General features: G+C 39.3%; 1 protein-coding gene across 6 annotated transcripts in view; it reads right to left on the reverse strand.

The window, feature by feature from the left end:
* Nucleotides 1-351: 351 nt before the first annotated feature.
* FAM114A1 (family with sequence similarity 114 member A1) overlaps nt 352-13,768 on the reverse strand; it is a 114,194-nt gene continuing 100,777 nt past the window's right edge. For all 6 annotated transcript variants that reach the window (XM_058722855.1, XM_058722853.1, XM_058722854.1 and 3 more), the window contains 2 exons: nt 11,592-11,645; nt 352-9,765 (listed from right to left, as the gene is read on the reverse strand). In XM_058722855.1, the coding sequence (XP_058578838.1) occupies nt 9,664-9,765; nt 11,592-11,645 (156 nt within the window). In that variant the 3' untranslated portion in view covers nt 352-9,663. The remainder of the gene's footprint in view (nt 9,766-11,591; nt 11,646-13,768) is intronic.

Here is a 13,768-nt window from a genome sequence, read left to right on the forward strand (position 1 = left end):
AAGTTGACTCTGGTTGGAATTTAGGAGTGATGTCAGGGTTCAAGGTAGAAATTTGGGTGTCATTATCATAGAGTAGGGTGTTTGCAGAAACCATGAATATACCTGCTGGATTTCTTTGCTCAAACTGATTTACATTATTTTGGATGAGAGAAGGGCAAAGTGAATTTCAAATTGAACACACACAATAGATGTTGCGGACCTAGTACAGATATATGAATGGCTGATGACTGAATGAACGAACAGTATAGGTTCATAAAAATCAATAGATGTTCTCTTTACTTCATGACTTGTTTCCATTTTAGCCCTGGAAAGAAAAAAACATGATTACCTCAAAGAGACAAAAAGGCAATATTCGGATGCAAAACATGGAGGACTTTATTCCTGCTTTTAAAAATCAACAAGTCTTTCATTTTTTCAGCCAACTAATTTCAGACCATTTGACATATATTATTCTCATTAGGTATCAATGGCCTAGCAATGACTGACCAACTGCTGTGTTTGCAGCAAATCCAGATAGAGATGACCAGTCAAGTGACAGACTGGGTACTGTTCAGCAAGCAAACATGTTATTCTGCACATGACCTCGCTAGAGTAAATGTGAGTCTTTATAATCCTTGCCAAAGACCAAGTGGTTTTAAAAGAAAGAGAGGTATGGCATAGCAGGCATTAACTTATAACACCCATATCTTATATAAATGGTCATGCTATGGTCCCAGGGGCTGCAGAACAGATCAAGACTCCTTAATAATCAATCACAACCTCATCAAGGTAGTGTACAGGGCAGGATGGAAATGAGTCTTTCATTACCATTGATAGATTTTTACCTTGCCAGGGAAAGGTAGTTCTGACCCTTCATGAATCATTGAGGAAATGCTTAAAATGCAGAGTTGTGGCCCAAAATGGCTCAAATGTTTTCACACCTCACTACAGGCACCAAATAGTCTGGGCAATGCCAAATAAGTTACAAATCCATTTTGTAGTTCAGGAAGGTCATTAGGACTCGGATTCGTTATCTACTGAGACTTTGCTTTACTTTCCATTTATTACTCTCCTTTGAATGAAATGGAGCTGTAGGAGGAGAGCAGAGACCTCAATTCATTCAACCCTGACACATTATTCGTGTCTACAATTTTGCCATAAATTTGGAGAGAGACAGAAATTGCAAATGCAGGAATTTAAATCCCCTTGTGCTACACTTGTCAAGAAGAGCAGATTGTAAACTGCCTCTTGCAAATATGATATGCATTTGGGCATCAAGCTAATAACTCTGAACCACAGACTCGTTCATTTGTGTGGTGTTTCCCTCCAGAAGTTTTTGAAATTGCTTCTTTGGCCATTATGTATCTCACAGCTGTTTGGGTTTAGTAGGAAGATTACAGAGACTATCTGGCTGAGAAAGTTTTTGGAGTCCTTCTCCAATGGGATGGAAATGACAAATTTTTCTGTTTACATCATCACAGCCTTTACAAACTACGCATTTGGGTTGGGCTTCTCTGAGGAAAGGAAAAAGAAATTTGCATGGTCATCAAATTTGTCTTAGAACCTTATAGGAATATTGATGATGAAGAAATCCAAAGCATGTAGATGCCTTCACTCACATTTCTGGCTCTTCTATTGAAAAATAATTTGTGTGTTCTATACTTGAAGTCATTGGCAGGGTCCTGTCCCCTATCTCCCTGATCAGAAGCAATTTTCTTTTGCTTCTTGTTTTGATTTTTAAAAATGTTGTTACATAAGTCATCCATTAATACATTTTCATTATAAAAATATTTAATTATTACAAATAACACTGGAGTCCCCTTTAATCACTATACAAAATTCTGAGGTTCTCCTCCACCTTATCACAACCCTTTCCACCCCTGGTCACAAACATTGTTGTAATTATACGTGTATCTTTCTAGATCTTCTTTAGGGATGTGGGTGCATGTGTTATTTTCGATAGACTTTCTACAAGTGCCATACTGTGACTTTCTTTTTGCACTGCATAATACATCTTGGAGATCTGTTAGTACAGAGGTCTATTCCATTGTGCTATGGACTGAATGTTTGTGTCCCCCAAAATTCATATGTTCAAGCCTAATCCCCAGGGTTTTGGAAATGGGGCCTTTGGGAGGTATTTGGGTGGTAAGAGGGGAACCCTCATGAATGGGACCAATGCCCTTATAAGAAGAGATGCAGAGAGCTTGTTTCCTGGCTCTCTCTCTGCTCTCTGCCATGTGAGGATACAATGAAAAGACAGCCATCTGCAAACCAGGAAGTGGGCTCTCCCATGACACTGGATCTGCTGGCACCATGATCTTGGACTGCCCAACCTCCAGAACTGGAGAAATAAATGTTTGTTCTTTAAGCTAGGCAGTCTATGCTGTGTTTGTTATACTAGTCCAAAATGACTAAGGCATATTCTTTTTATTCTTTTTAACTGTTGCATATTATTCCACAGCATCAGTATACCATCGTTACTTATTTAGGTGGTTTTAATTTTTTTAAGCTTATTTATTTACTTTGAGAGAGAGAGAGAGTGAGAGAGAGCACACAAGTGAGCATGGGAGTGGGGGAGGAGCAGAGAGAGAGAGAGGAGAGAGAGAGAATCCCAAGCAGACTCCAGGCTGTAAGTACAGAGCCAGATGCATGGCTTGAACTGTGAGATCATGACCTGAGCTGAAATCAAGAGTTGGATGTTCAACTGACTGAGCCACCCAGGTGTCTGGGTTTTAATTCTTTTTAAATGTTTATTTTTGAGAGAGAGAGACAGAGAGAGACAGAGAGAGAGAGAGAGAGAGAGAGATCATGCAAGTGGGGGCGGGGTAGAGCATGGGAGAGAGTATCCCAAGCAGGCTCCACACTGTTGGCACAGCCTGACATAGGTCTTGATCCCATGAACCATGAGATCATGACCTGAGCCAAACCAAGAGTCCGATGCTTAATTGACTAAGCCACCAGGGGCCCTTAAGTGGCCTTAATTTTTCATCATAGTCTATCCATGCCTGACAAAGAGTCTTGAAAAATCTCTCATAGAGTGAATTCTTCTAAGTAAAAAATGTAAATTTCATTCACTTTAATGGAAAAAATGTTCATATATTTCTAAGCCTCCAAATCATATCCATTTTTCCTAAAACATCAAATACCATTAAAATGGACACAATTACTTCAATAGTTAACAGTTTATAATGTAACTCAACCAGACATTCTCTCATTAATTGCCCTATAATATGGTTGTTTCCATCTTCTCATTCAGTTTTTACAGACTTTGATGTATTTGTTCATTCAATAAATAATTGCTGAGCACCTACTATGTGCCAAGCACCAGCTTTGGGTGTTGGGAATATGGTAACAAAAAAAAATATCTCTGTCTTATGGAATTTACATCCTAGTGCAAGAGACATATAATAGACAAGTAAGATACAAAGGATGTTAGCTAATGATACATCCTATGGAGAAAAAAACAAAGGAGGGAAAGGGAATATAAAATATTGGGAAGGCTGAAATTCAACCTGAAGAGATCTTGCTGAGAAGGTGGACTTTAAATAAAGATGTGGAACAAGTGAGGGAGGGAGCTGTGAGGCTTTCTGGAATGAAAGTATCCTATACATCCCTGACAGAAGATGCCCTCTAGGACCAAATACTTCTTTCTGACATAAATGGCTTGGCCAGTCTTTCTGCCCTGTTGTTCATCATTTGGTTTCTTGTCCTTTATCACATTTCCTAGTTATGGATTCTTTTTTTTTTTTTTTTTTGCAGAGATAGCAAACCAGAGCTTTTCTACACAAGTGTCAAAAAAGGCAATCATTGGTTTCAGTGAGAAATGGATCACTCAATATGAGGTTTATCACATGAGAGAGAATGGGATGTATATAGGTTGCCCACCTTCTCTTGGAATCAGAGGCATTGGCAGGAAAAAAATGTGGTCAGGCCTCTGACTGGGAGATTTGTGGAACAATTTATCTCTGCCTGGAGCCACAGGATGGGAAGAAAAGAGCCCAGATGTTGGCTGAAGAGAACTCAACCCAAGGGAGAGTCCTTTTTATGACCAGATATCTGCTTGTCCATGGGCTCTGTCTAGCATTTTATATAGTGCCCGGACATAAACCTTGGCTCTTCCAATTACTAGTTGGATAACGTAGAAATTATTTAGTCCCTTTGAGCTTTCTTTTTCATCTGCAAAATGGGTACAATAATAGTAGCTATCTCATAAGACTGACATTGGGGATTAAATGAGATCACAGAGGTAAAGTGTCTGGAACATAGTAAGCACTCAATAAATAAGAATGCCACCACTACTGCCATCACCACCATCATTTCTTGGGCTTTGTAGAGAACAACACCAAGCTTAGAGAAAAGAAGGCGTTATTTAGTACATCTTTAAAACATTTATTAGTATCTCACAGCACCTGGTACTAAAGAATCAGCTAAACAGCTGCCTAGATGAGTCGATAATCTTCAAGGCAAGGAAAACAAAAAAAGTCCCAATGCTCCAGGCAGGTAGTAGAGGGTTAAGGATTTTCAGGAAGGGAAGGGTGGTGATTTACAGGTTTCCCTGGCACCAGGGAAAGGGGGGTGGGGGGGAGGAGGAAATGGAGCCATTTTAGCACCTGTGAGACAGGATGCTGTGTTGATGGCCAGGAAGCTGCTTGTTGTAAATGTCTGTGAAGCCAGTGATGTGGCTAGCCTGGGGTGAGAATAATCCAGGGGTGACCTTGTGTGGCTTCATTCTGTGTCTCTTTAGTCTCAGTTTGTCCTCAGTTGCATGGAAACAACCAAAGCTGACAACCAAACCTTTCAGCTACAAATCCACCTCATGGTGTAAAGAGAGCTAAACATGTAAGTGTTCAGATGTCTCTAAAAATAACAGATTATGTTTCTTTTGTTTGGAGGCTGTGCATAATACTTTCAGGTGCTAGCTAGTCTGGTCAAACTGCCCTGGGTTTGAATCCTGGCTCTGTTTTACTAGTTGTGTAATGTTGGATGAATTATATAATGTCTCTGAGGTTCAGTGTTCTTCTCATTTGGGCAGTGGAGATTGTAATAATATCTACCCAATACTGGAATTATGGAGATTAAATGGGATAATGCTTATAAAATACTCGGCACAGTGTCCTGCAGATAGTAAATACATATTATTTATTACTATTGCAATCTTTTGGATGGATTGTTTTCTGATGAGGTAATTGGGAAAAGGATAGCATAAACATAGAGAAAGGGAAAGGGAAGAAGAGATATAGAAGAGATAGGACTGTAAAAGCTGATCCTGGAAGAGAGGCATTTACTAACTGTCAAAAAAAAAAATCCTGAGAGAGAAAAAGGAGAAAGATGGCAGGGACTCAAAGGCAGAGGCTTAGCTTTGCTTTTTGCCAAGGTTCCATCCATCTGGCCTTGGCTTCTACGCTGGCTTTTTCCTCCAAATGGCAGTTCTAGAAGCCCAGCGGTGAAACCCAGGGCAGGGAGATGGATCATCTCTGAATCACCCTAAATTCTGTACTCATTGCAGGCATATAAAAATTGTACATATTATTCTTCTGCAGTATAGAATTCCTTTGAGACTAATAGAAGAGACAGGCCTGTCAAGTGAGTCAGCAGTGACCAAAGGCAGACATAATCCCATTGCTTTTTGGCTGACAACTCATGCAGAGGAAAATATTCTCTGATCCATACAAAGGCAAATGTAGCTTAAATCCCAACACAAAATTCTAACTATATTCATCTTCTATTCCCAGTCGATGATGACCCTAGATGCCAGAAATAGCAAATACACCAACTCTTACCATTGGATTGTAATAATTTAATAGTTACTAAAGGTAAGATGCTCAAAGGACAGGATAACTCAGATTATTTTCAGATCTAAGCAAAAAAAAGATGAAAAGAATGATGCCTCTCCTCAGATTTGTTTAATAGTGGATATTGTAGAGGAATATCTATTATGGGTGAACATACAGAAAATGAACATAAACCTGAATAAATTATGAGATATCTAGAAAAACAAAACACATGGTGAACCACATGATTTTTTCTTTTATGTGAAGGGTGGCTGTGAAGGCAAAATTGCAGTTTTAAGATGGGTTTTCAGTGTGATCTCTTCTGATGTGCCTTCACAAACACAATCATTTAAGAAACCAAGTTGAGCCTGGATCTGAGTATCATAATTCAGGACATCCTTTTTAAATTAAAAAAAAATCTTTCATTAAAAAAGTTTTTTTTGATGTTTATTTTTGAAGGAGAGAGAGAGAGAGAGAGACAGAGCATGAGTGGGGGAGGAGCAGAGAGAGAGGGAGACACAGAACCTAAAGCAGGCTCTGGGCTATGAGCCGTCAGCACAGAGCCTGATGCAGGGATCGAACTCAGGAATGGTGAGATCATGACCTGAGCAGAGGTCAGATGCTCACCTGACTGAGCCCCCCAGGTGCCCCCAGAATGTAGAGCATCCTTAAGAGGAAGATCAAAGAGCAAATTTTACATTACAAAAATTACCTTGATGCTGAAGAATAATTTCACTTACAAAATTAAACATGGATTGAAATCATGTATTATGATCCACCCCATCTGTTCAGCATACACTCTATCTGCCTACCTACCTACCTACCTACCTACCTATATCTATCTATCTATCTATCTATCTATCTATCTATCTATCTATCTATCATCTCTCCCTCTCTATTTTTTTTTACGAAAGAAGAGAAATAGGTTTTTTTTTTTTTTTTGCATTTTTGCTAAATTACTTCCCTAAGATGTTATTCCTAGACCTCTGCGATGGCTTTGATTGAAATCTGCCTGCTCTTGTTTCTAAAAAGAGCAGCATGGCTGGCCTGTGCAGAAGGTGACTTTCCAGATAGGAGAGCTCCTGGTGGGTCAGCTGACTTCTACAAAGCACAGGAAATGCTCTCATTTCTGGGTTCAGACTTCTACATTTAGCAGCTTCCTTTAACCCACCCCAGGCTGGTGCTTCTTCATCCCCTCTGAGCTCTGCTGCTGAGGTCCATGGTTCCTTAGTTGGTGTCGCTGAGGCTGCTGCATACCCCAGCTGACTCCTGCCACCGCCTCAGCTTGTCACACTACGCATTTAATCATGAGTGTGACGTGCAGCCCAGTGTGAGACCCAGAGAAAAGACAGAATTCTGTCCTCAGTGGGATAGAATATTCAAGCTTACGCCTCTGCTTTAAGATTTGGGGCTCAATTTTTACCCTTTAGAGCTGTATGTATCAATACCCCAAAGCAATTTTTCTTGGATGCATTTTGCTTTGAATTGGAAATACACTTTTGATGTTTTTTATTTAATAAGGCACAGGCATAGGACTACATTCATTATTTAGACTGGAACTTAGTTTGCACTTGATGTAAGAAAAAAAACTGGCACACTTGTTCAGGGTAATTGCAAAGAGTGAAACGAACCCAATTTATGTAAAGGATTATTGAAGGAATACAAAACTTCCAAAGTAAGCCTGCTAAATCATTCATTCAGTAACTGATTGACATTTGCCCAGATTTGGATCCTGTGCTTTGCTAGGTTTTAAAGCAAAGCGAAGAAGCAATTATTTAAAAGTGATGATGAAAAACAGTATTGAAAGAGAGCAATCCTGGAGGGTGGATATATTTTAAGTGATTATTCTCTGTTAAATAATGTAATTCACAGACCATTGAGCTAGGCCCCAGGAATCATCTGTCAGCCTATGTTTCTACCTGGCAACCTTTGATATTTTATCATTAAAAGATATGCAAATGCAATGTAAATAATGTCAACCACTTTTTAAAGAACAATTGTTTCTTTTATTCTTTTACAGATTTCTATTTCATTTTGTGATTAAAAATTTTTCTATAAACTATATGGGTGAAGTTGGGCTTAAAGCCTGTTTCTGGGAATCTGGTTCCTTTGAAACTACTTGTTTCTATTACATTTCCAGTTAACATCTATAAATCCATCTGATGCTAAAAAATCTGTTGTGGAGAAATCGTAAATCTAAGTCCTTTCCTCTGCTCTGTACACAATACCTACAAAATTTATGAAGAGGTAATTGCATTTTTGGCAGTTAATTTTTCTCTAGACTTAATATCAGAAACATTTCAGGCAATCAAAAAACAATAGAAAAAAAAGCATCTTTAATTGATTCCTCAGAGAGTTCTTTTCCAGATTGTAAATAATTATTCTCATGTTTTCTATTTGGTTGTTTCAGGAGATACACAAAATGAAATGTAGGACACAAGTAAAATGCTAATAAGACATAGGATAATATTAAAATATTCCTACTTTGCCTGTATGGAACATAGGCAGGCTACTCTATCAGGGGAGGAAAAGCATATGTGAACAAAGGATTTTCACCCCTATAAAAGTACAAAGTTCATTTGCCTTAGAGAGAACCAGGGAGTAAGACATCTTGTGACAATGCCCGTCGGGATGCTGACGGAGCTCGGATGAACCCCCACCAGAATGAGTGTATGGAGCTCAGGAGAAGTGTTCACAGACAATGCCTCTCCTGGCCACAGGGTCTTCAGTGAAATCTGTCATGGATCAATCTACCACTTAGTCAAGCCACACATCCGTATTTTCTGCCCTTTAGAAGCGATGATGGTATTTACCACTGGGGAGTGTGATGTGTGTATTTATACAATAGCTTGACTCGGAGTTAAAGATGCAGTCTGGGGGTGTGTTGTGTTCAAATCCCTTTAATTTTCTATTCGGATATTTCCAGGCTTTGTAATTATGCTATCATGTACTTATGGTCACAAAAAGTCTAGTTTAAACTGAATACTCTTTTAGTACCCCCCTTTCATACATATTTTCACGCCATATATAAAGTTTGGGATCAAAAAGTCCAAGGAGTATGGAAAAATACAAGAATACATCGAAGAGCAGAACATTAAAAAGAACAAAAACACTAGTTTTACCTTGCTCATCAAACCTCTTAAGGTTTGGAAAATTCATTAGTATTTTTAAGCATTTTAAGAATTATTATTAATCCTCTTTTAGAGCATCTGTCTAGGGGCACCTGGCTGGCTCAGTTGATGGAGCTTGCAACCTGATCTCGGGGTTGTGAGTCTGAGTCCCGCATTGGGCATAAAGATTACTTAGAGTACCTAACTACTCTTTTCCTGGGTTCAGATCATGTTCTTCTATTGTGAGCACGCAGTAGGAGTTCAATGAAAGCTTGTTTTCAGAATGAATTACTATAAAGAGATACTTATGTTTCTCTTTTACTATAATAGGTAATATCTGTAAGTAGTGTTATCTTTGCCATATTTATGTGACAAAACTAAGTTCAGTATAAGATTTGATTTAAAGTAATACCATAAGAATGGGACATTTAAAGGTGGGAATTTAAAGGATTAAATAAAAAGTATAGGATCTACCCATGAATTTCTAAATATAGCATGCTTGACCAGGAAAATGGAAATGAATATTGGTGAATGAACTTCAAATTAAAGGAAATTATCAATATAAAGCCTTGTAAACTTAAATTAACATAAAGGAAATACACTTATTTGTAAAAACAACCATATACATTAAGAGAAATGATATTCTCTCTCAACTTGCGTTCTCCATACTGTCCGTGCAAAATTGCTTGTAGAGTCCTCAAAGGGGCGTCTGTGGCCAGATGTGCAGAGAACATCCCCTTCGCTGATATATAACACAGCAATGTGGCCTGCCTTTTCTTTCACTAGATGGGAGTCTGGCCAGGTCACGGCTGTGCTTTTGAACAACTGGTCTGGATGTGTGAGACCTGCAGCACAGGCAGGAGCAGCTGGAAGGCATCCTGGATGTATGTCGTGCTATTGCAGCCCTGGGAGAAGGGAGAAATGTGGCTCAAGGGTTGTTTGCAGAGTTCAACCTTGACAATCCTTCCAGTTTGATAATGGTCCCTCCTTGCAAACCTCACAATATTGTAAAATATTTTTCCTTTAATGTTGGTGCTTAAGGCAATTGTAAACACAGTCCTTTGGATGAAATGCGTTCAGCTCTTAATTATCTATACTAATAGAAGAATTCACTTCACATGAGGCAAGTCATTTCCATGGACTTTGAGGCTACATCGATATGTGTATATTCATGACCAAATATATCCAGTCTTCCCTATTCCTCTCCCAGACCAACCCCACTGTCCTGAAATAACACAAAAGCACAGTATGAAGGAAGCTCTAGTTTGCCCTAACCTAGAGATGAATAAACAGGAATGGGCTACATAAAGCGAACTGGAGATAGTACTGTGTAATCATTCATGGCAAATCCTTGAATGCATATGGGTACCTTCTACTTGGTTTGGATATTTGATGTTGCCATTCATGTTCTGTGGTATTGTTTTTTTTTTTAAGAATTTTTTTTAACTTTATTTTTTATTTTTTAAAATTTACATCCAAATTAGTTAGCATATAGTAAAGCAATGCTCTGTGGTATTCTTGCATACCGCAGTCGGTCGAGAGGCTATGTAATGTTTCAGGTCACTAAAACATAAGAAAACTCCCACCGGGGAAATAAATAAACACTTGACTTCATATTCTTCATGACTGACATAGTAAATTAATCTGCCGATGCCTTCTGGGTGGCCAGGGGAGACATTTTCTTGTTCCATATTCTGCATCTGACTGCCTGGCTTTCCTCTTAGCTGTGTCCTCCAGAACCTGCCCCTATAGCTCCTTGTCCCTTCTGGTTGACTTCATCCCACTGCATGGCTGTGTCCTAAATGGTAACACTTGATGTCACCACTTTGTTACTTTTGTACCTTGGTAGTTTTCCCTAACAGTAAGGCACAATTTCTACAAACATTATAAATATATAGGTAGCCTTCCCTGACTTGAATTTGGTAATTTCCAAAAGCTGCAATTGACAGCTACTTCAGACAACAAAAAACTACTGTATATGCATTTGCCTGTGTTCAAACTGGTTAACACCCGTGGCTTCAGCTGGGTGCCCTGGGGCTATAGATGTGCCAGGTCCTTATAGCTGGGCCCCTGATGGAAGGTTTTCCTCCACCAGCCACAGGTAGGACACCGTGACTATGACTCGGGAATGTGGCCTCCGGGGCCTCTTCTCTCTTCCGTCACTGGCTTCTGGTAAAACCACAGCAGTATCGGGACAGCTTCGTATCAGTGTTACAAAGTCCTGGTGAGCCGACAGGCCAGGGAGTGAGTGATCTCTGAGGACAGTGCCTCTGGTCACTGAACAGACAGAGGCTAAACAGTCAACTTGTCAATATTGTTAGTCTGAAGCTTAGACCCGGCTAAACCAAAGGTGATCGTGAATGGAGACAAGGGCTCATTTTTACAAAAATCACCATTGAGCAAGAATCCCTCATTGCAGCCAATAATCACAGTGTTAAATCTGGTGTCAAACTTGGCAGCAGAAATGTGCTTCTGCTGGAGGAAACAGCAACAGAAATAACGTGCAAGCTTAGCGTTTCTCTTTATAATCAGGAATTCTTGAAAATTAGGTATTGTTGCTTCACCCAAGGGTTTACAGCTGGTTGAGCTACACAAATGTGCTCAAAAGCGACTGTTGATGATAAGATTTAGAACTGGAATAACACTTGCTGCCTGGGAAAAAGACAAACAAAACAAGTAGCTCTAACATTTGCTTTGATTCAGAAGCACTTTCTCTCTGGGGGCCACTTACCTCTAGCAATACACTATTGATCATGGGGTTAAGAACCTCAGCCTTCTTGTTGCTCTGTGGAATCAAAAGGATGAAATTGACAGATTAGGTGCTCATAGTATAAAGCTTGCCACATAAAATGTCATATGATGGCTTTGTAGAGGGATCTCTTAAAGAGGAAGAGGAGAAGTGGAATGTTTATTATAGACCAGACTTCACATTAGGTGCTGCTTCTATCTAATCTCATTTAATTTTGACAGAAATCCTGGTAGGTAGGTAGGTAGGTAGGTAGGTAGGTACCATGATAACCTAAAGTAAGCATGAGAAAATAGGAATCAGGAAAGTTGAGTAACTTGTTTAAGGTCACATAGCTAGAAATTTAAGCTCAGACATTTTTTAACTATTGAAAGTTTGTAGCACGTCTGGGATTATGGGGAGGTGAGTGAGGCTGAGTTGCCCAAGTATAGGGCTGGATCTTGTCTCTACTTAAAATGTTGATATTTGGTTCATCATGATCTTTTTGCATTCATTTTGATTAAAAATTTTTTATATTTATTTATTTTTGAGAGAGAGAGATAGAGAGACAGCATGAGCATGGGAGGGTCAGAGAGAGAGAGAGAGAGAAACACAGAATCCAAAGCAGGCTCCAGGCTGAGCAGTCAGCACAGAGCCCGATGCAGGGCTCAAACTCACAAACTGCAAGATCATGACCCGAGCCGAAGTCGGATGCTTAACCGACTGAGCCACCCAGGTGCCCCGCTTTTTTAAATTTTACATGAAAATAAGTATCTAGATGACTGAAGTTGTTTCCTTGTCTTTTTGGGGAGGCATGGGGGCAAGGTAAGCTCTCACATTTGTGGGTGAGTTAAGCACCTTACTAGTCTACCCTAGAGCCGACCCTGGTCTAGACTTATTTTCTTTCTTTTAAGTGCAAACACGGGTCTTTGGTTACAGAGTGCGTCTTCCAGATTAGTAAAAAATTAACACATTCTTAAGTATAACTTACAGACAGATCTGGAGATTCCATTTTGCAAAATATGAATATATGTAAAGCACACACAATACAGAGCCTGATAATAAGTAGGTGTTCAAAAAATGAGAGCTAGTATTAGTTAGCATCATTATTTCCACTATTGGTCTATCAATCAACAGGCTTCTCTATCTAACTGTTCACTTTACTCTTAGACAATGAATAACTAAAGGGACTGGAAAGACAGAGGGCAATCTTAATAGGCTGGTTTTCCTTACTGTATCCAGATGACTTTATGGTAAACAAAAATATATAAATGAGATAGATCTTTCCAGAGCAGCCCACTGTCATTGACACTACTTTACTGAGGGCAAAGTAATGTCTTATTGGGGAGACCATAATGGAGTCTTGGGGAAAAACTCCTTAAAACCCCAGTTGTTTTAGTAACTGACCAGAAAATCCATTATGGTATTTGCTTTCATGTTTATTTGATTATCAATAAACCTCTAAAATATAATCAAAACGAGGGCAATAAAATGACATTGGCTTTCAGAATCAATGAGATGTGCAAGCAATTTAAATGGAGTCTGGAGAGCAATACGCACTCATTAACTTCAAGTTATGAATAACGGCTGTTTTAGAAAACAGAAACTTGATATAAATGATTCATCTTAGCACAAGATCAGGGGTAGTGTTGGGATGGGACGGCATTTCAGTAAACTCAGCTTTAGCTTTTTCCTTCTCCAAAGTGGTAACGTGTGTCTTCTTGATTTTGCGCATGCAAACATTTGTACACATGTGCATATATGTAAGTGTGTACATATGTATACGTTCAAGTACATGCCCAATAGCTAGAGCCTTGCTGCTCAAAATGTACACTGTGAATCAGGAACATTGTTCTCATCTGAGAGTTTATTAGATATGCAGAAACTCAGTCCTCATCCCCGGTCTACTGACTCAGAACCTGCATTTTGAAAAGTTCTCTAGGTGATCTGCCTTCCCATTCAGATTTGAGAAGCACTGTACTGGAAGATGGCATGTCAAAGAAATGGGAAGCAGTGCTGTGAATATTACCCACTAATGTAAACAAGTGAATGTTTAATGTGAATCATATACAATATACTACACACACACACACACACACACACACACACACACGTGCGTACAGACACATATATCCTCATCAGTAGGCAGCCATAGAGAAACAGTTGGCCATCTGTCTCACCCC

Source organism: Neofelis nebulosa, chromosome 3 (genome assembly GCF_028018385.1).
Source record: "Neofelis nebulosa isolate mNeoNeb1 chromosome 3, mNeoNeb1.pri, whole genome shotgun sequence".
Classification (NCBI taxonomy): Eukaryota; Metazoa; Chordata; class Mammalia; order Carnivora; family Felidae; genus Neofelis; species Neofelis nebulosa.